The 25,408-nt window shown below is 46.5% G+C and overlaps 3 protein-coding genes across 8 annotated transcripts in view; 2 read left to right on the top strand and 1 right to left on the bottom strand.

Moving 5' to 3' along the window:
• The window catches only part of LOC148144974 (uncharacterized), a 271,778-nt gene that overhangs the window by 72,605 nt on the left and 173,765 nt on the right, over positions 1 to 25,408 (bottom strand). The window lies entirely within an intron of this gene.
• LOC148144975 (uncharacterized) overlaps positions 1 to 25,408 on the top strand; it is a 199,411-nt gene that overhangs the window by 26,740 nt on the left and 147,263 nt on the right. The gene's annotated exons all lie outside the window — the stretch shown is intronic.
• Positions 1 to 25,408, top strand: part of LOC148144978 (sulfhydryl oxidase 2-like) — a 146,216-nt gene that overhangs the window by 94,911 nt on the left and 25,897 nt on the right. The window contains exon 2 of one of the 6 annotated variants that reach the window (XM_087975469.1): positions 7,013 to 8,562. The exons of the other annotated variants lie outside the window; for them this stretch is intronic. Coding sequence (XP_087831595.1) covers positions 7,013 to 7,145 — 133 coding nt within the window. The 3' untranslated portion in view covers positions 7,146 to 8,562. Of the gene's footprint in view, positions 1 to 7,012; positions 8,563 to 25,408 lie in introns of those variants that run through there. 6 annotated transcript variants of the gene reach the window in all.

Below are 25,408 nucleotides of genomic sequence, written 5' to 3'. Positions count from 1 at the left end.
ATAGGTGACATCGCAGCACAGATACTGCACAAAAGTGTCTATATCCCAATCTTGAATCAGACTGGGGAGAAAGTGAGGTCTGCAGATGCTGGAGATCAGAGATGGAAATGTGTTGCTGGAAAAGCGCAGCAGGTCAGGCAGCATCTAGGGAACAGGAGAATCGACGTTTCGGGCATTAGCCCTTCTTCAGGAATGAGGAAAGTTTGTCCAGCAGGCTAAGATAAAAGATAGGGAGGAGGGACTTGGGGGAGGGGTGTCAGAAATGTGGTAGGTGGAAAGAGGTCAAGGTGAGGGCGATAGGTCAGACTGGGGTGGGGGCGGAGAGGTCGGGAAGAAGATTGCAGGTTAGGAAGGCGGTGCTGAATTTGATGGATTTGACTGAGACAGGCTGGGGGGAGGGGAAATGAGGAAACTGGTGAAATCCGAGTTCATCCCTTGTGGTTGGAGGGTTCCTAGCTGGAAGATGAGGCGTTCTTCCTCCAACCATCGTTTCGCTGTGGTCTGACGATGGAGGAGTCCAAAGATCTGCATATCCTTGGTGGAGTGGGAGGGGGAATTGAAATGTTGAGCTACAGGGTGGTTGGGTTGGTTGGTCCGGGTGACCCAGAGGTGTTCTCTGAAACGCTCCGCAAGTAGGCGGCATGTCTCCCCAATATAGAGGGGAGACCTCCAAACGGACCTCCGCCACCTCCAAACGGACCCCACCACCAAGGATATATTTCCCTCCCCTCCCCTATCAGCATTCCGTAAAGACCACTCCCTCCGTGACTCCCTCGTCAGATCCACACCCCCCACCAACCCAACCTCCACTCCCGGCACCTTCCCCTGCAACCGCAGGAGGTGCAAGAATTGCGCCCTCACCTCCCTCCAAGGCCCCAAAGGAAACTTCCATATCCGCCACAGATTCACCTGTACCTCCACACATATCATCTATTGCATCCTCTGCACCCGATGTGGCCTCCTCTATATTGGGGAGACAGGCCGGCTACTTGCGGAGCGTTTCAGAGAACACCTCTGGGACACCCGGACCAACCAACCCAACCACCCTGTAGCTCAACATTTCAATTCCCCCTCCCACTCCACCAAGGATATGCAGGTCTTTGGACTCCTCCATCGTCAGACCACAGCGAAACGACGGTTGGAGGAAGAACGCCTCATCTTCCGGCTAGGAACCCTCCAACCACAAGGGATGAACTCGGATTTCACCAGTTTCCTCATTTCCCCTCCCCCCAGCCTGTCTCAGTCAAATCCATCAAATTCAGCACCGCCTCCCTAACCTGCAATCTTCTTCCCGACCTCTCCGCCCCCACCCCAGTCTGACCTATCACCCTCACCTTGACCTCTTTCCACCTATCACATTTCCGACGCCCCTCCCCCAAGTCCCTCCTCCCTATCTTTTATCTTAGCCTGCTGGACAAACTTTCCTCATTCCTGAAGAAGGGCTAATGCCCGAAACGTCGATTCTCCTGTTCCCTAGATGCTGCCTGACCTGCTGCACTTTTCCAGCAACACATGTCCATCTTGAATCAGACTGGTTCTACTAACCAAAGTTATAAATATTACATGGATTGACTGTCTGCAGTTTGTATGATGTTTGAGCAAAATTGAATATATCTGCAAATATAATTCTGCAAATGGAAGTTCACTCCATTGACTTGTGTAACTGTATTTGCAGGAGTGTATAGGCGTGCGTATGCGAGTTTGTGCAGACATGCTAATGAAATGTGTGTGAGATGGAATATAAGCCTGTGTGATGGTGAGTGTTAGGGTGTGTGTGTGATGGAAATGTGTTGCTGGAGAAGCGCAGCAGGTCAGGCAGCATCTGGGGAACAGGAGAATCGATGTTTCGGGCATTAGCCCTTCTTCAGGAATGAGGAAAGTTTGTCCAGCAGGCTAAGATAAAAGATAGGGAGGAGGGACTTGGGGGAGGGGCGTCGGAAATGTGTGTGTGTGTCTGAGAGAGCAAGAGATAAAGGCAAGGGATTGCATTTTGCTAAAACAAGGAAGGGCAGGACTTGTACCATTAGTGGTAGGGTCCTGCATCGTCTTGCAGAACAGATTCATGGGACATCACGTTGTGGTTGTACAGGATATTGGGGAGACCACGTGGAGAGGACTGAGTACAGTTCTGGTCGCCCTATTGACGACCACAAGTTGTCGGGTGACCTTATTTCGATGTATAAAGTCATGGGGCGTGTAGGAAAGGTAAATATCACAGGGGGAAGAAAGGGTGGCTCTCCCCTTTTTAACTTCTCTTGGCATTCAGACTCTTAAATTCTGTCAGGAACAGCAGCATCGCCAGAGAGCAGACTGCGCGTGCTCGCCGGTACAAGGATGAAACTGCGCATGCTCGTCGCTTCACGCAAAGCGCGCGTCGCGACTTTCTTCTGGTGGGCCAATCGGAAGCCTTGGAGGACCGGAAGGTGACTGGTCCTCCTGCCAATCAGAGCCTTCCTATTGTCTGAATGCAGAAGTTGCAACACGAGCTTCGGAAGCTGCTGCTGCTCTGTTTCTGAATGAAGAGTGAGTTTGTTCCAGACTGTAACCTCCCTACTCTGTCAACCATCTGTGAGTACGGCACTCTCTTCCCAACTCCTTTTCCTTTATTTTCATTCTTGGATTCAATCTTTGACTTCCCTTTCCTTTCGGTTGCTGCAAATGAATGCACGGCGTGGACCGATTCGGGAAAAGGTTTTCATGAACAGAGAGTGGTTCATGTATGGGATGAATGTCCAGAGGTAGTGGTGGATGCACGTACAGATGCAACGTTTAACAGACATTTGGATAAGTACCTGAATGGGCACGGTGCGGAGGGATATTGGCCAAACATTGGCAAGTGGCACTCGATTCATGTAAGAACATAGTCAGCATGGAATAGTTGGACTGAAGGGTCCGTTTCTGTGCTGTCTGACCGTAACTGTTCTGTTGTGGTCTTAAAACCATTGTCTTGCCTTCCATTTTAAACGTGGTTACTGTACCTGCATCCAACACACAAAGCACTCAAAAAAACCACCTCAACCACACAACATAAATATCCACACTTTGTTGTTCAAAAATCAAACGAACTCAGCCCAGGCATCAATGTGGACTTTCCTCATTTCCCCTTCCCCCACCTCACCCAAGTTCCAAACTTCCAACTCAGCACTGTCCCCATGACTTGTCCTACCTGCCTATCTCCTTTTCCACCTATCCACTCCACCCTCTCCTCCCTGACCTTATCACCTTCATCCCCTCCCCCACTCACCTATTGTACTCTATGCTACTTTCTCCCCACCCCCACTCTCCTCTAGCTTATCTCCACGCTTCAGGCTCTCTGCTTTTATTCCTGATGAAAGACTTTTGCCCGAAACGTCGATTTCACTGCTCCTTGGATGCTGCCTGAGCTGCTGTGCTCTTCCAGCACCACTAAGTCAGAATCTGGTTTCCAGCATCTGCAGTCATTATTTTTACCCCTACCCTATCCAGTCATTTCTGCTGGTGGATGAGACCAGGTCTCAAGTTGAGGGGAGTAGATTTTAGATTATATTAGATTACTTAGTGTGGGAACAGGCCCTTCACCCCAACAAGACCTCCCCAACCCCCTGAAGAGCAACCCACCCAGACCCACTCCCCTACATTTACCCCTTCACCTGACACTACAGGCAATTTAGCATGGCCAATTCACCTAACCCGCACGTCTTTGGACTGTGGGAGGAAACCAGAGCACCCGGAGGAAACCCGCACAGACAGTTGCCCGCGGCAGGAATTGAACCCGGGTCTCTGGCGCTGTGAGGCAGCAGTGCTACTCACTGTGCCACCGTGCCATTTAGGACAGATGAGGAGGAACTGCTTTTCCTGGAGAGTAGTCAATCTATGGAATTCTCTGCCCAAGGAAGCAGTAGAGGCATCTTCATTAAGTATATTCAAGACACAATTGGATGGGTTTTCATGGTCAGGGAGTTAAGGGTAGTTGGGATAATGCAGGGAGGAAGAGCTGAGCCAATGGATATATCAGCCACGATCAGCTCGGATTTCATTTTCCTAGAGTAAGATACTGGTCTGTTCTCTGCTCTGCTAGATTTCTGCTGAAGCCTTGACCCCCACCCCCACACCTTCTGGAACAATAAAACATTCAGTTATTCAAGACTCAAGCCACAATCTCTCAGCCTGTCAACCATCCAGACACAGAGTGTAGTCCTAGCTGGGAATCAATCAAGAAAAACAACAAAATTAGAAATAAGTAAATGCTCATGCTTAATGTTTGTTCATGAGGAAGTAAACCAGAAATAGGGCTCTCCCAGGATTCTTATAGTGCCCCTCTTGAGGCATTCTCTCTCCCTAACATCTAACTATTCATACCCAGCTATGATTTACAACAATATTTACACCAACAGCAATAAAGCATCTGTTATCAAGTAGACATAGGGATATACAGCACAAAATAGACTTTTCTCTGTCTCATTCACACACACACATCCATGGGGGTGAATTTGTATTTGCAGAATTATATTTGCTGAGACATTCTATTTTTCTCAAAAATGCACAATATACCAACTGTTCAATCCATGTAATATTTTGTAAATTGCACTTTGGAAATAGAACCAGTCTGACTCAAGATTGTGTTACAGACAGATTCTGACTTCACACCTTTAATGCATTGTCAGAGCTGAGATGTCACATTTTGTTCTAAAACCTTGTTATCTCAAGAAAATGTCTTTCAGGAAATTTGGTGATTTACAAATGAATGATACGAGCAGCCCATACTAAAAGATGGGCTGCCTTATGATTTTATACTCCACAATCACCTGATGAAGGAGCCACGCCCCGAGTGCTCGTCATAGAGTCATAAAGGTGGACAGCACGGAAACTGACCCTTCGGTCCAACTCATCCATGCTGACCAGATATTCCAACCCAATCTAATCCCCCCTGGCAGCACCCAGGCCATATCCCTCCAAACCCTTCCTATTCATATACCCAACCAAATGCCTCTTAAACATTGCAATTGTACCCACCTCCACCACTTGCTCTGGCAGTTCATTCCATACCTGCACAACCCTCTGCATGAAAAGTTGTCCCTTAGGCCCCTTTTAAATCTTTCCCTTCTCACCTTAAACCACTGCCTTCTAGTTTTTGACTCTCTTTCCCCCCCCCCTCAGGGGAAAAGACTTAGGCTAGGCTATTTGCCCTATGTATGCCCCTCACGATTTTATAAACCTCTCTAAGGTCACTCCTCAGGCTCTGATGCTCCAGGGTAAAATAAATGCCCCAGCCCCCCTCTCAGTCTTTTCCAAAGTCAGCTCACTGGGACACATACACTCTGTGTAACTAGTTAAAGCTCAGTTCACTGGTGTGTTCCTCTCTGAGTGCTCCTCTGCTCACACGGATGTCCAGTACCTTTTGAAGCAGGTCGAATGGATTTCTCTTTCCAGACTCACCCCCCCCCCCAATGATATTGAGTGACCCTGTCAGATCGTGTTATGGAATTTCTTCCAAGATTTCTGTCTGCAGATCCTCCCCTTCAGATACCCTGTTAGCAAAGTTGAAACAAATCATCACTGTCTGTACCGAATAGAAACTCTGATTATATTGTATGTGTCTTTGTGTTTAAAGTACTAACCCAGTAACATACAAACAGTACTATTGATTTAAAATACACAGGAGACATGAGGAAGGAGATGTCAGGACCTGGCACACTCTGAACCCTAACAGGGTGTTCCAAGTGGTAGTGCAAACATTTCAAAATGAAGTAAGATGGCCACAGAGCTGTACAGTACAGAAACAGTCCATCTCGTCCATGCTGACTAGATATCTGAAATTAATCTATCCTATTTACCAGCACTTGGCCCATATCCCTCTAAATCCTACCCATTCACGTACCCATCCAGCTGCCTTTTAAATGTTGTATTTGTACCAGCCTCCACCACTTCCTCCTGCAGCTCATTCTATACATTTACTACCCTCTGTGTGAAAAGGTTGCCCCTCAGATCTCTTTTGTTTCTTTCCCCCCTCACCTTAAACCTATGCCCTCTTGTTCTAGACCTCCCTCTCCCCCCACCGCAGGGAAAAGATTTTGCCTATTTAAACTATCCATGCCCTTCACGATTTTATAAACCTCTATAAGGTCACCCCTTAGCCTCCAACGCTCCTGGGAAAACAGCCCTAGCCTCCCTTTAGCTCAAATCCTCCAACCCTGGCAATATCCTTGTAAATGTTTCTGAGCCCTTTCAAGTTTCACAACATCTTACTGATAGGAAGGAAACCAGAATTGTGCGCCATGTTCCAAATGTGGCCTAACCAATGTCCTGTACTGCGACAACATCACTTCCCAAATCCTATACTCAGAGGATTGGGAAAGTTTCAAAACTTACAAAAGAATGGAGGGAAAAACCGAACCTTTGAAGGTCAGCTTGGAGGCATCAAGGTCTCAGGACAGAGGGATGGGGATGACCCCAGCTATGGGCCACGTGTGAGCAAACTGTTCCAGATTGGTTTACGATATCTGGTCGGTTCAGACGAGTTGGACCGAAGGGTCTGTTTCTGTACTGTATACCTCTGACTCTGGCTTTCCACTAATGTTTGCCATGTCAGTATATTCAATTTCTGTCTGGTGTCATTTTGCTTCCCCTTCCCAGGGACGTTAACCATTTTGTGTCTGGTTGTTCCTAAAGAAGCTGCGTGGCAGCTTCATCCTGAATTGACACACATTTTATTTGCTTCCCAAAATCAGACCTGCTCACTCTCAGCGGTATCCCAGTGTTGTGAAAGATATTAACTTTCAGGTGGAGGTATCCAAAATTCAGAGAGATGTCAGTCTTGATGTTTTTGGTTTTTCTGCCCCTGTAAGATCCTGAATCAGCACCTTCAGGGGAATTAGTTAGAGCGGAGTGAGAACAGAGGGGGAGAGAGAGTGGGATGGTGCTTTCAATTTTGTGGAATAGTAAAAGAAAAGAATATTCCACAGAAAGTAGAATTGCTTGTTCAGAATTTCTACCCTGCACTGACAGTGATGACTTTTGTTATCTCTTTTTACAGCGTATTTGAAGATCTGATGGCGGAAGTTTCTCAATCAACAGATGAAGGGCTTACGCCCAAAACATTAACCCTCCTGCTCCTCAGATGCTGTCTGACATCCCTGTGCTTTTCCAGTGCCACATTTTTCGACTGACTCTCCAGCTTTTGCCATCCTCACTTTGCCGTCAATGTCTGACAGTCACTCAGTCCACCAGGACCGCAACAATTTACGACTGATTCCTGTGAGAGGGATCAAAGTTTTTTGGTTCCTGACTGAGTGAGTATGTTTTCAACATCAGTGCGACTGGACGAGAGACCCGACTGTTGCAGCGCACTGTGCATGGTGACTGAAACAGTAATACGACCTGGAAAGAGGAATTCACGACAGGGAGGTGCTGGAAATTCGATTGTGTGCGGCTGAAGCTTCATCCACGGAGAAACCCGAGGAATCCCGCCCTGTGGACAAACGATGGAAGTGTGGCGACTGTGGGAAAGGCTTCTGTTTCCCGTCAGCCGTGGAGACTCATCGGCGCAGTGGCACCAGGGAGAGGCCATTCCCCTGCACCGACTGCGGGAAGGCCTTCAGACATTCGTCCCACCTGCTGGCCCACCAGCGGGACCACACGGGGGAAAGGCACATCAGCTGCCCCGATTGTGGGAAGGCCTTCATGTTTTTCTCTGCCCTGTTGGCCCACCGGCGGGTCCACATGGGAGAGAGACCCTTCATCTGCTCTGAGTGCGGGAAGGCCTTCAGCAATTACTCCAACCTCCAGACCCACCGACGGATCCACACGGGGGAGAGGCCCTTCAGCTGCCCTGAGTGTGGGAAGGCCTTCAGCACATCCTCCACACTGCTAAGGCACCAGTGGATCCACACCGGGGAGAGGCTGTTCACCTGCTCTCAGTGCGGGAAGGGCTTCACCCGCTCCTCCCACCTGCGGAAGCACCAGCGAGTTCACGTGCCATCGCAGGGGGAATTGAAGGAATGACGGCCGAGTGCCAATATCGATTGGACTATCAACCCGGTTCCGGGGACTCCCGGGTTCGAATCCCGCCACGACAGATGGCAGAATTGGTATTCGGTCAGAAATGTGGAGTTCAGAATCTAATAATGAGACCGTTTCAGGGAGGGGGTGGTGCGGGGGAGAAAGCCCCCATCTGGACCACTCTCTCCCTTGTTAGGGAAGGGAACCACCATTGTGGGAAAGGATTCACTCAGTCATTCCAGCTGCATCCTTTACCCGGTCTAGTCTACACGTGACTCCAGACCCACAGCAGTGTGGTTGACTCTACACTGCCCTCCCCCCACTGGCAAATGAGCGGGGAGAAACTTACCAGGATACAGGGTATGGGTGAAGTTGCTGAGTGAGGCAATACTTCCTCCGGATTACGGCTGTAACAAGGATCCAATTACAACCTGGTGCTGCCCAATAGTAAAGACAGTGCGGTGTGTGTGGGCTTTGATCTTGAGCTGTTTAAAAAGCAGCTACTTTGTCTATGCCTTTTTGCTGGGGGGAATCTGAAGCTGTAACAAAGTAGAGTCACAATAAAGGTTACCTGAACTTACTGCCGGGCTCAGACTCTCATTGAAAGCTTTGAGCTCCAAGAGGTTTTTTGTTTAAAGCTGCTCCTCTCTTTCAGCCTCCTGCACTGAGTTTCCAATGTCGTGTATCAGATGGAGCAGTGAATGAGTAGCTAGTATCGTTAGAAATTGTAAATCTTTCAGTACTGCGTTGTTTCATCAGCATTGTAAAGTGTACTGGCAGCACCAGGAGGTGTGGGCTGTGTTCACTAGAAACGATGTGGAGGTGTCTGTATTAGACTGGGTTGATAAAGTTAAAAAAATCATACCATACCAGGTTATTGTCCAACAGGTTTATTTGGAAGCACTAGCTTTCTGAGTGCTGCTCCACAGCTACCCGATGAACGTAAGACACAGAACGTATATCAAAAGATCAGTGACATGCAACTGATGGAATATATTGAACAAACCTAGATTGCTGTCAAGTCTTTCATCTCTGAGAATGGGTGCACGTATTGGTTCATTAATGTGTAACTGCCAGAACATCTTTTAAGTCTCATTTTTGAGATGACTGAAGGTTTTATAAAGAAAGTGACATCTCAGCTCAGACATTGCATTTAAAGATTTGAGAATTGAGCCTGAAAATGTGTTGCTGGAAAAGCACAGCATGTCAGGCAGCATCCAAGGAGCAGGAGAATCGACGTTTCGGGCATGAGCCCTTCTTCAGGAAAGGGCTGAAAAAGGGCTCATGCCCGAAAGTCGATTCTCCTGCTCCTTGGATGCTTCCTGACCTACTGCGCTTTTCCAGCAACACCTTTTCAGCTCTGATCTCCAGCATCTGCAGTCCTCAGACTCAATTCTCAGGAAGAAAGTGTCATTATTCCAATCTTGAGTCAGACTGGTTCTATTTCCAAATTCATAAAATATTACATGGATTGACTGCCTGGAAATTGTGCGCTTTTTGAGCAAAATTGAATACATCTGCAAATATAATTCTACCAATAAAAATTCACCTCATAGAATTGTGTGTGGATGCATGTGAGTTTCTGCATGATTGTGTGTACATGCTTGGTAAAGTGTGAGTGTGATGGAGTATAAGCCTGAGAGAGTATTGGGGGGTATACATGTGTGTGTGTGTGTGTGTGTGTGTGTGTGTGTGTGTTTCTGAGGGGGAGCATGTGTGAGAGAGGTATTAATACAAGCAAGGGGTTGCATTTTGTTAAAACAAGAAAGGGCAGGACTTGTGCAGATAATGGTAGGGCCCTGGGTCATGTTATAGAACAGACAGACATGGGGGGGATGTTCAGGTACATAGTTCTTTGGAAGTTGCATCATTGGTAGACAGGGCAGTTAAGAAGGCATTTAGCAGCATAGCATTCATTGTTCACACCATTGAGTCCAGGGGTTGGGACATCATGTTGAGGTTGTACAGGATGTTGGTGAGGCCACTTTCAGAGTACCGAGTACAGTTCTGATGGCCCTGGAATCGGAAGTATTCTTATCACAGAGGGTTCGTTAAAGATTTGCCAGGACTGGAGTGTTTGAGTTATAAGGAGAGGCTGGGACTTTATTCACTGGAGCACAGGAGGTTGGGGGGTGACTTCATTGAGATGGATAAAATCATGAGGAGTGGAGGTAAGCTGAATACCAAAGGGCTCTTGCTTAGCGTCGGGGAACTCAAAACTTGGGGCCATATTACTTGAGGTGAGGAGAGAGATTTAAAAGGAACCGGAGGGGCAACATTTTGAAAGAGGGTGGCTTTGTATGTGGAATGAACTTACTGAGGATGTGGTAGTTGCCGGTTAATTTACAACGTTTAAACAGCATTTGGATGGGTAGATGAATAGAAAGATTATGGGCCAAATGTAGGCAAGTGGGACTGGTTGAGTTTGGAATCCTGGTCGGCATGGACGAATTGGACCATCCCAGCCATATCCAATTATTACTCCATATTTCCATGGCCAATCCAGCCAAACCTGTACATCCCTGGTCACTATGGGTAACTTAGCACAGCCAACCCGAATCTATAAATTACCTTCTCAAGAATGTAATTTAAATGCAGAGTTTTTCTAAGTAAAATGTCAGTATGACTCAACATTGGGACACAGACAGAATTCACACCTACTGTCTCTACTTATAAATAGAGCAACGTCTCTTCAAAATGTAGATTCATTTAGATATAACTGCGTCACTTTACGTATGAAGATATCCCTTTGAATGTGCCCACATCCCTTTGAAATGTAATCTCGTCCATTTAAACCTCTTTATTTGCAGAAATACCCGTTAAAATGTCCACGTCCCTTTAAAATGCAGATTGCTCCCTTTCGATATGACGCCGTTCCGTTAGATGTGGGAATATCTGTTTAAATTGAGCCGTGAGCTTTCCCAATGTAGACAGGGCTCCTGGAAACGTGGCAGTGTCCCCCCTGCAGCTGCAGAGCGAGACAGGAGAGTTTGTTTTTGTGAATGAGCAGTTGTAGCGCGAGGTGGCTGTTGCTTGGTGACGGTGAGGCTCCCCCATCCCCGGCCCCGCCCATCGTCCCGTGCAGACGTCACGCGGGGCCGAAGGCGGTTGGGAGGAGAAGTCGCTCGAGCGAGGAAGCGGCGGGAGGGCGGCCGTTAAGAAAATGGCGCCGCGCGGCCCGGGGCAGACACCCGTCACTGGCCGCCGCCGCCTTCCTGGCGCAGCTGCTGTGTCACGGCCACACCGGCCGGCTGTACAGCAGCCAGGAGCCGGTGAGCATTCTGGAGGCGGATGGGGTTAAGGGCCTGCTTGGGAACTCGTCGGCCGCCGGGGTGGTGGAGTTCTACTGGTCGTGGGGCGGCCCCTGTGTCAACTATGGGGCCACCTGGAAGGTACTGGGCCCGGGACGTGAAAGGTGAGGCAGGTTGTGGGGGGGACGGAGGGGAAGGAATGTGGGGCCTGTCCTGTCATAGTGACATTTTACACTCACTTTCCATCGGCTTTTACTGGCGCTTGTGCTGTTTGCCCCTCACTGTGTGTTTAATCCTTGTGCTGTTTGTCCCCTCACTCTGTGTTTAATCCTTGTGCTGTTTGCCCCTCACTGTGTGTTTAATCCTTGTGCTGTTTGCCCCTCACTGTGTGTTTAATCCTTGTGCTGTTTGCCCCTCACTGTGTGTTTAATCCTTGTGCTGTTTGCCCCTCACTGTGTGTTTAATCCTTGTGCTGTTTGCCCCTCACTGTGTGTTTAATCCTTGTGCTGTTTGCCCTTTGCTGTTACTTGTGCAATTGCTGAGGGTAGTGTGTAAATACTGGTGAAGGAGATTATGCACCAGCATGTACATGTTCCTCAGTCATTGAAGGGGCAGGACCTGTTGAGAATGGTTAGTAAAGCATGTGGTGCACTGAGCCTTGTTAACATGGATATAGTTTATTATTTGGAAAAGTAGACTTTTTATTATTTAGAGTCATAGAGATGTACAGCACGGAAATAGATCCATTCGGTCCAACCTGTCCATGCCAACGCGATATCCTAAATTAATCTAGTCCCCTTTACCAGCACTTGACTCATCCCTGTAAACCCTTCCTATTCAGATACCCAGCCAGATACCTTTCAAATGCTGTAGTTATACCGGCTTCCACTACTTCCTCTGGCAGCTCATTCCATAGATGCACCACCCTCTGCATGGAACCGTTGCCCCTCAGTTACCTTTGTGGTCTCACCCTAAACCTATGCCCTCTAGTTGTGAATCTCACCCCAACACTGAGGAAATGACATCAAAACATTGAGCAGCCAGACAAATGCAAAAGCAATCAAATATTGAGCCACATGGAAAAAAAAATTATGGCTGTACCCTTTTTATTCTCCCATAGAATTTTGGACACTTAAAATCTGTCAATGACACCAGCATTGCTACAGTGCATATTGTGTACACTCCTCAGTGTCAACAAGCAGGGCACACGTTTGCTGGTGTCACCAAAACATTGGGCGTGTTCCTCGCTGTCGGCAGAAAAGGGACGAGACCTACGTTTGATGGACAAATAAGGAGGACCGGAGGGAGAATTGTCCTCCTGCCTTTCGGAGCTCCCCTATTGGTGAATGTGGAAGTTGGACCATGAGGTTCTGAAGCTCCTGCTCCTCCTCTCTCTGAATAAAGATTGAGCTTCACCTCAGACTGCAACTTCTTTCCTCTGTCCAACATCTGAGAGTACGGCACTCTCTTTTCTCACCCCCATTTCCATTTACGTTTCATTCTGAAGTTCAGTTGTTGACTTGGAGCAACTGAAAGGAATGGGAGTGAATCCAGTGAGGGGAAAGAGTCTGGAAAAGTTAGTCCAGGCCTTTGTTCTCAATTGGCAAAATAGACAGACAGGAGACTGAAAGAATGCAGCAAGCCAGGCAGTAACAGGAGGTGAAGTCGAGGGATCTGGTGGAACCCTTGTTCAGGTCTGGGGTTGGTAGAGGGAGAGCTGTGGAACAAGGGTGTGCTGGGGTCAGCGTATTGAAGTGAGGATAGGTGGAGACAGGTAGAGGGTACAATAGGTGCAGGAGTAGGCTATTCTGCCCTTCGAGCCAGCACCACCATTCATTGTGATAATGGCTGATCATCCTCAATCAGTATCCTGTTCCTGCTTTATCCCCATAACCGGTTATCCCCATACGACCTGGTTGGTGAATGGGAGGAAGGAATCTAATTGGCAGGGAAGAGTGGAAGGGGATGGGAGATTATTTGAAATTGGAGAACTCAATGTTGTGTCCTCCGGGCTGTTGACTGCTCAGACAAGAAGATGAGGTTTTGTTCCTCCAATTTGTGGTTTGGTTTGTTGTGGTAATGGAGGAAGCCAAAAATAGTCATGTCAGAAGGGGAGTGGGAAGGGGCATTAAAATGGGTGGAGACTGGGAAGTCCGCTCAGCCTCTGCGGACCCCTGCTGTGATGCTCAGCAAACCGTTCCCCAAGTTTACGCTCAGTTCCCCAATGGAGAGAAGACCACAATTGGCAAAGCACAGCTGGTCAAGCAGCATCCGATCAGTGGGACAGTCGAAGTTTTGGGCACGAGCCCTTCATCAGGAATGATGCATGGATGTTCAGAGGGGCATCAGTGTCCTTCTGTGCCAGTTGTCAGACAGGTGCAGCAGGCAATGAGCAAGGCAAGTGGTGTATTAGCAAGAGGAATTAAGTTCAGAAGTGGGGATGTCTTCCTGCAGTTAGGGGGTCATTGAATATATTCAAGGCTGAGTTCATCTGATTTTTATGTGAATGTTTATGGGGAAGGCAAGAAAATGGTTTTAAGACTAGTACAGGGCCGAGTTACAGAGCCATGCAGCACAGAAACAGCCCCTTCAGTCCAACTAGTGAAAATGGAGGGAGTGATTGTGGGATGGCGATTTTCAGCTTCCAAGGAATAAGAGAGGAAAGAGTTCACTATAAATTAGAATTTATGGCATTGGTTGATGAGCCGAGGAGTCTCAGTTGGAGTTTAATTTAGAGAAATTAGAGGTTTGCATTTTGGTCAAGCAATCCAGGCAGGACTGACACAGTTAAGGGGAGTGTTGCAGAATAAAGAGACCTTGGAGTGCTGGAGTCTCAGGTGGACAGAGTAGTGAAGGCAGCGTTTGGTTTGCTTTCCTTCATTGCTCATAGCATTGAGTATAGGAGTTGTGAGAACATGTTATACACACTTCTCACTCGAACGTGTTATCTAACTGCTTAACTGTTTCTGTTCTTTGGTATGTTACTTCCAGAACCTGTTTTCAGTAACTTTCTCAAGAACGTAATTTAAATGCAGAGCTTTTATATCAAAAATGTCAGGCTGACTCGGACATTGGGACCCAGACAGAATTCACACCAATTGGTGGGTAGGCTGGGACTTTTTTCACTGGAGCACAGGAGGTTGAAAGGTGAAGGTGTCGGGTGCCTCATTAGCAAGTTTGCAGATGGGCATTCAGATTGATGGAATATCAGATAGTGAAGGGGACTGTCAGACGATGTCAGAGGAAGGAAGTTGCAGTCTGAGGTGAAGCTCGATCTTCATTTGGAGAGGAGCAACAGCATCAGCTTCAGCTTCAGAACCTGATGGTCCATCTTCCGCATTCAGACAATTGGGGAGCTCTGATTGGCAGGAGGACCAGGCTCCTTGTCTGGCTTCTCATTGGTCCATTTAAAGAAGGGTTTGCACTGTTTCTGCAGACAGAGCATGCGCGGCTTTTGCTGAACCAGCATAGAGTCAGAAGTGTACAGCATGGAAACAGACCCTTCGGTCCAACCCGTCCATGCCGACCAGATATCCCAACCCAATCTAGTCCCGCTCCTCAACACCTGGCCCACATCCTTCCAAACCTTTCCCATTCATATATCCATTCAAATGCCTCTTAATTGTTGCATTTGTACCGGCCTCCACCACTCCCTCTGGCTGCTCATTGCATACACGTACTACGCTCTGTGTGAAAAAATTGCCCCGTAGGTGTCTTTTATATTTTTCCCCTCTCACCCGAAATCTATGCACTCTAGTTCTGGACTCCCCAACCCAAGGGAAAAACCTTTGTCTATTTAGCTTGTCCATGCCCCTCATAATTTTTTAAACCTTTATAAGGTCACCACTCAGCCTCTGACACTCCAGGGAAAACAGCCCCAGCCTGTTCAGCCTCTCCCTCTAACTGTACCTCTTATGCTCGCATCCAAATCATTTATATAAGTGACAAAAAGTAGAGGACCGAGCACCGATCCTTGTGGTACTCCACTGGTCGCAGGCCTCCAGTCTGAAAAACAACCCTCCACCACCACCCTCTGTCTTCTACCTTTGAGCCAGTTCTGTATCCAAATGGCTAGTTCTCTCTGTATTCCTTGAGATCTCTCCTTGCTAATCAGTTTCCCATGGGGAACCTTGTCAAACGCCTTACTGAAGTCCATATAGATCACATTACTGCTCTGCTTTCCTCAATCCTCTTTGTAACTTCCTCAAAAAACTCAATCAAGTTTGTGAGACATGATTTCCCACACAAAAAAACCATGTTGACTATCCCTAATCAGTCCTTGTCTTTTCAAATACATGTGCATCCTCTCCCTCAGGATTCTCTCCAACAATGTGCCCACCACTGACGTCAGCCTCACTGGTCTATAATTCCCTGGCTTGTCCTTACCACCCTTCTTAAACAGTGGCACCATGTTAGCCAACCTCTAGTCTCCTGGTATCTCACCTGACATGCACAGTATGCTGTATGGAGATGCTGTTCCAGATGGATTTAAAGTGTCCAACTGCCACAATTTCTACCCCCCCCAGTCACTTGACATCACCGTGCAGGCTCCTCGCTATTTTTGATGTTCATGTTACCTGGAACCCTCATGATTATATCAATCTCAATGAGGTCACCCCTCAACCTCCTGTGCTCCAGTGAAGAGATTCACAGCCTCTCCTTATAACTCAAACCCTCCAGTCTTGGTAATATCCTGGTGAATCTTTACTGAACCCTCTGTAATAGTATTCTTCCTATTACAGGGCCACCAGAAACGTTCTCAGTACTCTACAAGTGGCTTCACCAACATCCTGTACAACTTCTAAATGATGTCCCAACTCCTTTATTCAATGGTGTGGACAAATAAGGTAAGTGTGCTGAATGCCTTCTGAAGCACCCTTCCAACCAGTGATGCAACTTTCAATGAAGTATGTACCTGAACCCCTCCCCCCCAACATATCCCTCTGTACAAGTCCTGCCCTTATTTTAGGAAAATACAATCCCTCACTTTTATCTATAACTCTCTCATAACACGCTCTCTCTCAGATGTACACACACCCTCTTACAGGCTTCTCCTCCATCACACTCCCTTGACAAAGCATGCGCACACATACTCACTCTTGCGCGCGCGCACACACCCACATATAATGATGGAGTGCATTTGCAGAATTATATTTACAGATATATTCAACTTTGCACAAAAAGCGCACAACATGCAGGGAGTCAATCCATGTAATATTTTATACATTCCTAGTTTGGAAATAGTACCAGTCTGATTTAAGATTGGGATACTGACACACCTTTCATGCATTGTCTGGGCTGAGATGTCACCAGTTTAAAAAAACCCTTGTGATCTTGAGAATATGACTGAATAGTAGTACTGCGATGTACACATTAATGAAATAAAACCTGCAACCCATTCTAAAAGATGCAAGACTTAAGAGGAATCTACATTTGTCAATATATCATATCAGTTGCATGACACTGTGACCTTTTGCTCTTAACTCTGTGTCTTATGATCCTGCTCCACAGTTATCCAATGAAGGAGCAGCGTTCCGAAAGCTAGTGCTTCCAAATAAACCTGTTGGACTATAACCTGGTGTTGTGATTTTTAAACTGTGTCCCATCTAGTCCAACAGCAGCACCTCCACCTCCTTTCTAATGAACACAGCCCACACTTCCCAGTGCTGCCAGTAAACTGCCGCTGAAACAATGCAGTGCCTGCACTCCCGAAAAATGTAAACTTCTAACGAAACCAGCTACTCAGTCACTGCTCCATCTGATATACAACATTGGAAACTTAATGCAGGAGGCTGCAAGAAATGAGCAGCTTTAAAACAAAAACCGCTTGGAGCTCTAAGCTTTCAATGAGAGTCTGAGTCCGGCAGAATGTTCAGGTAACCTTTATTGTGTCCCAACATTGTTACAGCTTCAGTTGCCCCCAGCAAAAAGGCAGAGAAAGAGTAGATGTTTGGTAGACAGCTCAACAACAGGGGGAGGAGCAAGGGACGGGGCAAGGCCAACAGCAGGCCCCCGCACTAAGCCTGCATTGCCTTGCACAGTTTCCAAAAATCCCTTCCCCTTCAGAGACTCCAAACAGTGTGGGAGCAGGCCACTCGGCCCAAAGACTACACACTGATCCTCCGAAGGGTAACCCACCCACGCAATTCCCCTGCCCCTATTGCTCAACATTTACCCGTGACTAATGCACCTAACCTGCACATCCCTGTGCATGATATCCCAATCCCATCTCGTCCCACCTGCCAGCATGGGGCCCATATCCCTCCAGTTGCTTTTTAAGTGTTATAATTGTACCAGTCTTCACCACTTCCTCTGGCAGCTCATTCCATACACGTACCACCCTCTAAATGAAAAGGTTGCCTCTTAGGTCTCTTTCATATCTTTCCCCTCTCACTGTAAACCTATGCCCTCTATTTCTGGATTCTCCCACCTCAGGGAAAAGACTTTGTCTATCTATCCTATCCATGCCCCTCATGATTTCATAACCTTCTATAAGGTCACCCCTCAGCCTCTGACGTTCCAGGGAAAACAGCCCCAGTCTGTTCTGTCTCTCCCTATAGCTCAAATCTTCCAGTCTTGGCAACATTCTTGTAAATCTTTTCTGAACCCTTAAGTTTCACAAATTCTTTCTGATAGGAAGGAAACCAGAATTGCACGCGATATTCCAACTGTACAGCAGTAACATGACCTCCCAACTCCTGTACTCAATATTCTGACCAAATAAAGGAAAGCATACAAAACACCATCTTCACTATCCTATCAACCTGCGACTCCACTTTCAAGGAGCTATGAACTTGCACTCCAAGGTCTCTTTGTTCAGCAACACCCCCTAGGACCTTACCATTAAGTGTATAAGTCCTGCTAAGATTTGCTTTCCCAAAATGCAGCACCTCACATTTATCGAAAATAAACGCCATTTGCCACTTCTCAGTCCATTGGCCCATCTGATCAAGATCCCATTGTAATCTGAGGTAACCTCCTTCGCTGTCCACTACACCTCCAATTTTGGTGTCATCAGCAAACTTACTTACTATTACCACTTATGCTCACATCCAAAAAGAAGTGGGCCCATTATCTATTTTCAAAGTGGAATTGACAATATATTACATGTATTGACTGCCTGCAGATTGTGCAGTCTTTCAGCAAAGTAGAATGTTTAGGGTGCAGGTTTGCTCGCTGAGCTGTAGGTTTGATATCTAGACGTTTCATTACCTGGCTTGGTAACATCATCAGTGGTGACCTCCAAGTGAAGAGAAGCTGTTGTCTCCTACTTTGTATTTATATGTTTGTTCTGGATGGGGTTCCTAGGATTTGTGGTGATATCAAAGTTATGAAGAGAGATACATATTTTGTTGAACCAAATACAATGGCAGTGCAGAGAATTTCAGAAAAGGGCAATAAATATTTACTTTTTACCCCTTATTCAACTCATTCAAGAATTTCAAATTGAATCTGAGCGAACTTGAGAGCAAATGGCAACATTCGTTTGTTAATAGACTCACCATAAATTATGAAAGATCACTTTTATCTAAGTCACAATGTTTAATCCCAAATGGAGCAATTAAGTGCAAAGTTACTTTCAACCATTTAATAAAACACTGCAAATTTTATTTCATATGAAAATACATTCATTTTATAATTTGGATAAGATCTTTACAAAGGAAATATACTAAACAAAATAGCTTTCCTGAGTATCAATATTGACAACAGTTATGCAGCTATTATTTGGCAACTAATTGAAATGATTTCAGAATAAATGAGCTGCTTCATTATGAAACATTGAGATATTGCATATCTTGGCTCTCACCCAAGTATTCTCCGAAGGAAAAAATGCATCTGGATGGGGACATGAATGGGAAGAATTCAGAGGGATGTGGGCCAAATGTTGGCAAATGGGTCACTAGATTAATTTAGGATATCTGGTTGGCCTGGACTGAAGGGTTTGTTTCTGTGTGCTCATTACAGATGCCCCTCTTCTGGGATCCCCATACTAGCTGTTATTTTCATGAAATAATCTGACAATTGTTGACTTCCATCAACCTATTCCATCTGGAGAAATTTCCTCTCTCTGTAAAGTGTGGTTCACGTTGGCAAATTCAATCCTCCTCCGGTCCTCAGGAACACAATCTATAATGCGCAACGTTCTCAATACCTGTTTAACGTTCAGTGGGGAAACTATTTTCGGTCCAACAGTTACACAGAATTCCTCTGAAATGTTTTTGGCAAATGTACTGCTCCCAGGAGAGCTCGTGGGCCCACAGTTCAAATGCTTTTAACAGCTTTTTTTCTCATTTCCCCGCCTTCCCAGGATGCAGAATTTCTCCCACCAGAAATTGTTTGTCCTGAAAAAAATCCAGCAGGAACATGATTGTGGAGCTATCAGTAAAAAGGCTTCATATGGGTCAACCAAGGTTAGAAATGGAAGAACATCTCTGTTCAAAGTTACTGTTCGTTTGCACTTTCAAAATTCCTTGAATTTAAGGTGTTCCATTGTGGCATTTAATTATGATCCATTAAAAGCAGTATCCAGTCTCATCTGAGTGAGGAACCGACTCAACAAGCGAAATAACTTTTCTGTCTGCTCTTGAGATGTGACAACCTCTCCCTCTCTCTGTTGATGCAACAGGATTACCAGAGCTGGAAGTACCACTCTCGGAATACAATTGCTGATTGACAGTTTACTTCTGTTGCTTCACATAAGGATTTAAAAGCTGCTAGCCTGATCTCGCACAAAGCACAAAAGCCAAACTGTTCACCCGTGCCTGCACAGAGGAGAAATTGCACTTGGAATAGATCACAAAATAAGAACTGTTACCAGTCCTACAACTCATGTGTTTCCCACGGACAAAGTAAACATCACACAACACCAGGTTATAATCCAGCAGGTTTGTTTGGAAGCACTGGCCTTCATCAGGTAGTTGTGGAGAATGAGATCATAATCACAATTTATATCCAAAGGAGTCTAGCGTCATGGAAATGTGACACATCAAACAATTTTAGATGAAATCCTTCATCTTTTAGAATAGGTTTCTGCTCTTTGGTTTGTTAATCCCAGAACTTCTTTTTTGTTACCTTCTCAAGAATGGCATTCAAATGCAGAACTTTTCTAACAATAAGTGTGAATTCTGTCTGCGCCCGAATGTTGAGTCAGACTAACATTTTTGTTAGAGAAAAACTCTACATTTAAATTACATTTTTGAGAAGGTAATTTACAGATTAGGGTGTAGAGGTTAGGGTGGATAGGCTGTGCTAAATTACCCATAGTGACCAGGGATGTGAAACTTAGGGTGGATTGGCCATGGGAAATACGGAGTAAGGGGGTGGGTATGTGTGGGATGCTCTTCAGAGGGCCAGTGTGGAATAGATGGGCTGAATGGCCTGTTTCCACATTGTTGGGATTCTATGACTCCCACCACAAAGGAGCATTTTATCTGCATCAATCCTGTCAAGCCCCTTTCAGAATTCTACTGGTTTCAATAAGATCACTTCTGGTTCAGAGAGGTAGACAGCACAGAAATAGACCCTTCGGTCCAACTCATCCATGGCGACCAGGGTTCCCAAACTAAACTAGTCCCACTTACCTGCGTTTGGCCCATATCCCTCTAAACCTTTCTATTCATGTACCCATCCAAATGTCGTTTAGACTTTGTAAACGTACCTGCATTGTCCAATCCTCAGCAAGTTCATTCCACGTGTAAACCGTCCTCTGTCAAAACGTTGCCCCTCAGGTTCCTTTTAAATCTCTCTCCTCTCACTTTAAAGAAATATGCTCCCTAGTCTTGAGCTACCCTACGCTAAGGAAGAGCCCTTTGCTATTCACCTTACCTCCACTCCTCATGATTTTATCAATCTCAATCATGTCACCTCCCAAACTCCAGTGCTCCAGTGAATAAAGTCCCAGCCCCTCCTTATTACTCAAAACCTTCCAGTCCTGGCAACATCCTGGTAGGGGAAACTCCTCAATCCACAAACAACTTATTTATATAGGCCCACAGAACGCTCTTCACCCCAGAGGCAGTAGTATGTTATTCCTCTCTATCAGGACATGACTTACTTGCCCCGTCCCCAGTCCCCGATTCCATTCTATTAATCAGAATTTCTACTGCCGACCCTGCGAAGAGAAATATCACTTTCCAATGTCTCTGGTCTGTGTATACAAACAGCTGGTGAAACACTGGCTGGGTACAGCAGGCCTTATGTGGCACATGGACCTGGAATGGAACCCTTCCCTAGCGCATTTATAGGCCTTTTCTCTTTTCAGAATCTGATACTGTCACCAAGACCATGTACAATAGAGCTCAGGGAGAGCCCAATGGGAACAGCATTCTGAGGACCATTGTCTCCCATACAGTGCGAGTGCTCTAGTCACTTGGCCCATTTTTTACAGCGCTCAAGCAACTCCTCTTGCAAAACATCAACCCTTTACTCCTGTAGACCTGACCAAACCCCCTGCTGTAACATTTCAGCAACCGATTTTGACAAACTCTCCCTAATATACACCAAACCAGACTATTATTTCTTCAGCTAAGGTAAAACTACCAAATTCCTTGTCCTTGATGGCAAAGATGTCCCTCATAAGGTCACTATGGGAGCCCTTGTTCCCACAACCTTGTCCTGGCCAGTCATCGTACCAGCACCCACCACTTCCTCTGGCAGCTCACGCCATCGCTCAAGCGACTCCACGTTGAAAGCGTCTGGTCTGGTGCACCAGATGACATCAGGATAATTTCAGATCATTCCAGATCGCATCGATACTCAGTCAGTGGCTTTCCCGATCAGGATGTTGTACGTGATCAAACAGGTCAGTGAGTAGGCGATCCCCCACCTCTTTGTTCAAGTATCTCTACGAGAACTCCCTTGCTGGTGGGTCCCTTCGAGACACTTCAACTGGACTTCATTCAGTTGGAGAAATCAGTTGAGTTGCTATAAATATGTTTTGCTTATTGTTGTCTTTTCTAAGTGGATTGAAGCCTACCCTCCTCCTAACGCTACTGCTGAGACTGTGGTGAAGATTTTGTTTAAGGAAATAATTCCCTGCTTCAGTATACCTGCGTGCATTAGCTCGGACAATGGACCACACTTTGTAGGTAATATTAACGGAGAACTCTGTTCCCAGCTTTGTATTTGTCGGCAACTGCATGGTGCTTATCATCCTCAGGCGGCCGGCCTTATTCAATGTTTTAACCAGACTCAAGACTAAACTTGCCAAATTGATGGAAATGTGTTGCTGGAAAAGCGCAGCAGGTCAGGCAGCATCTAGGGAACAGGAGAATCGACGTTTCGGGCATTAGCCCTTCTTCAAATTGATGGCAGAGTCTGGCCTCTCCTGGTTATGCTAATCCCTGTGCCCTTATTCCAGATGCGATCCATGTCTGCGGGCAAGACACGACTGTCTCCAGCTGAGAGTCTGTCTGATCACCCCCTCCGTACCCCTTGGAACGCTTCGGCTCCCTTCTCAGTCCACTTCCACCACATGACCGAAGCAATCATTGGTTACGTTCTTACTCTAACGAGTGTTATGCGTGCCTTTCACTCCAAGGAGCGTGTGGCTGACAGCGATGTTCCCTCCCTTTCAGCCTCGTCACGGGTAGAACCTGGTTCGTTGGTGCTTGTCAAGAACTGAACTGGCAAAGGTCTCCAACCTCGTTGAGATGGCCCCTTCCAGGTTTTACTTCCCACTCCTACGGCAGTCACAGTCGTTGGGCGCTCCGCTTGGGTCCAACTGTACCATTGTAAATTGATTGACCGCACCAATCAAAAGGGGGGAAGAGGAGGAGAGAATCCTGGAATCCCAACAAAAGGAGTGACCCTATCCTGTTGGGTTTTTGAATCTTACTGTTATTCTCATGTTAATCTTATGACAGATACTTGAACTAAGAGGAGGGACTTGTGGGGGATTGCCTATCTCCTCACCTTTCTGATCACATACAACATCCTGATGGGGAAAGCCACTAAGTATGGATGCGACCAGGAATGATCAGAGATTATCCACCACCCATGCTGAGGAGATGTCATCCAGTGCACCGGACCAGACGCCTTTGACATGTGGAACGTGATGAAGATTGATTATTGCAATGGACTCTTACATCAGAAAGACCAGATGGTCCATCTGGACAGTAGAAATCAGTTGGAGTTACCATGTCATTGCCATGTTTTTATGATTTTACCTGCAGACGCAAGTCTAGTGAGGATAACAATGCTCAACCGTGTTATTATGGTAAATATTTTAAGGACGCCTAGGAACACCATCCCTTTTTGCAGGTCGTGATGACTCTACAAAAGGGAAGCCTGATAGGGGAAACTCCTCGATCCACAAACAACTTATCCAGAGGCAGTAGTATGTTACTCCTCTCTATCGGGAGATGACTTACTTGCCCTGTCCCCAGTCCCAGATTCCATTGTATTCGTCAGCCTTCCTACAGCCGACCCTGCGAAGAGAAATATCACTTTCCAATACCTCCGGTCTGTGTATACAAACAGCTGGTGTAACACTGGCTGGGGTACGGCAGGCCTTATGCGGCACATGGACCTGGAACGGAACCCTTCCCTTGCGTATTTTTAGGCCTTTTCTCTTTTCAGAACCTGATACTGTCACCAAGACCATGTACAATAGAGCTAAGGGAGAGCCCAATGGGAACAGCATTCTGAGGACCATTGTCTCCCATACAGTGCGAGTGCTCGAGTCACTTGGACCATTTTTTACAGCGCTCAAGCAACTCCTCTTGCAAAACGTTGACCCTTTACTCTTGTAGACCTGTCCAGACCCCCTGCTGTAACATGTCAGTAATCGATTTTGACAAACTCTCCCTAATATACACCAAACCAGACTATTATTTCTTCAGCTAAGGTAAAGCTACCAATTTCCTTGTCCTGGATGGCAAAGATGTCCCTCATAAGGTCACTATCGGAGCCCTTGTTCCCACAACAGTACCCTGAGGTTGGAAGGATCGGCAGGGGTGTCAAGTTAACAGAACCACAATTCCCTCTTTTGCAGCCTGACCATTCGAAGAAATAAGACTAAAGAGGCTCTGAAACAGAGTAAACTGGGATTATCAGACCTGTGTCTTTACTCTGTGCAGAATCGGTATGCCTTAGACTATATACTCCCCCAGGAGGGTGAGGTCTGCACCATTGTCCAAGATAAATGCACTATGGGCATTCCCAATCTCACTGGCAATATTACTAAGATACAAGAAGAGATCCAGGTATTCCTTGACAGAATGACTGAAGGGACCAGTTGGGGAAACTGCAGATCGGGCTGATGGTACAATTGGCTTATCAATTTAGCTATATCTGTTTGTCGGTATTGGTATTGTTAGGTATTTAATTGCTCGGCTTATGAGGTCCCTTAGTGATATAGATTTGCCCCAGAAGATGTTCCTTTTGCGATCTGATGGCTCACCCACACGTGTCGATGGCGATGATAAATATGACCAGATGAGCTGCGAAGATGGTGGTGCCGCTCTACAGGAAGGGCATTCGTTTGGACTAGCCTTCTCTTTCAGTGATCGTGGTGCAATCAAAGGGAGGCATGAGGGTGTGGGCATCTGGGTGATAAAGTCTATAGCCTTAAAACTTGCCTTTGAACATTCAGACTAAAATGTAATGCTGAACTATTTACTGCACTAGAAAATAAACAGGCAGGAAGGCTCAGAAAGAGGAGAGAACTTAAAGATAGGGACACCTGGGCTCACCAAGTGATAACAGGATGCTGTGAGGCAATTAAGAACGTTTGCCTCAGCATCGGTGAATCTGTGTGAACAGGACCCCAAGTGATAACATTCACAGCCGTTCCCTTGTGAGACCATTTTAGTGCTGAGGCTGTTGAATCCCGTAGAAAATTAACTCTGTGTTTATCTGCACTGGATTGAAATGAATTGCATTTTGGGACTTTCTGATGATATTGAGTAGCCATTACTGGTTATTAAATACAAACTCTGTAAAAGGAAATATTGATAAAGCTTTATCTAACTTGCTGCAGCCAACGCTCGAGAGGAGGAAACAGGCCGCGGGCATACTTCCGGCTTCGGGTGGCCCCGCCCCCTGGATCTGCTCCCGCCCCTTCCGGAAGCAGCTCGTAAGCCCCGCCTCTGGGAGCCAAACCCCTTTCCTCCAAACGCACCAAACCCCGCCCTTTCGCCACGGACTCCGCGCGAGTCAAGACCACGCCCCCTGCCCGC

The sequence above is a fragment of the Chiloscyllium plagiosum genome, unplaced genomic scaffold (assembly GCF_037043375.1).
Source record: "Chiloscyllium plagiosum isolate Xiang-an unplaced genomic scaffold, Cpla_swu_hap1 HiC_scaffold_27, whole genome shotgun sequence".
NCBI lineage: Eukaryota > Metazoa > Chordata > Chondrichthyes > Orectolobiformes > Hemiscylliidae > Chiloscyllium > Chiloscyllium plagiosum.
This window is presented reverse-complemented; position numbering and strand designations above follow the sequence as displayed.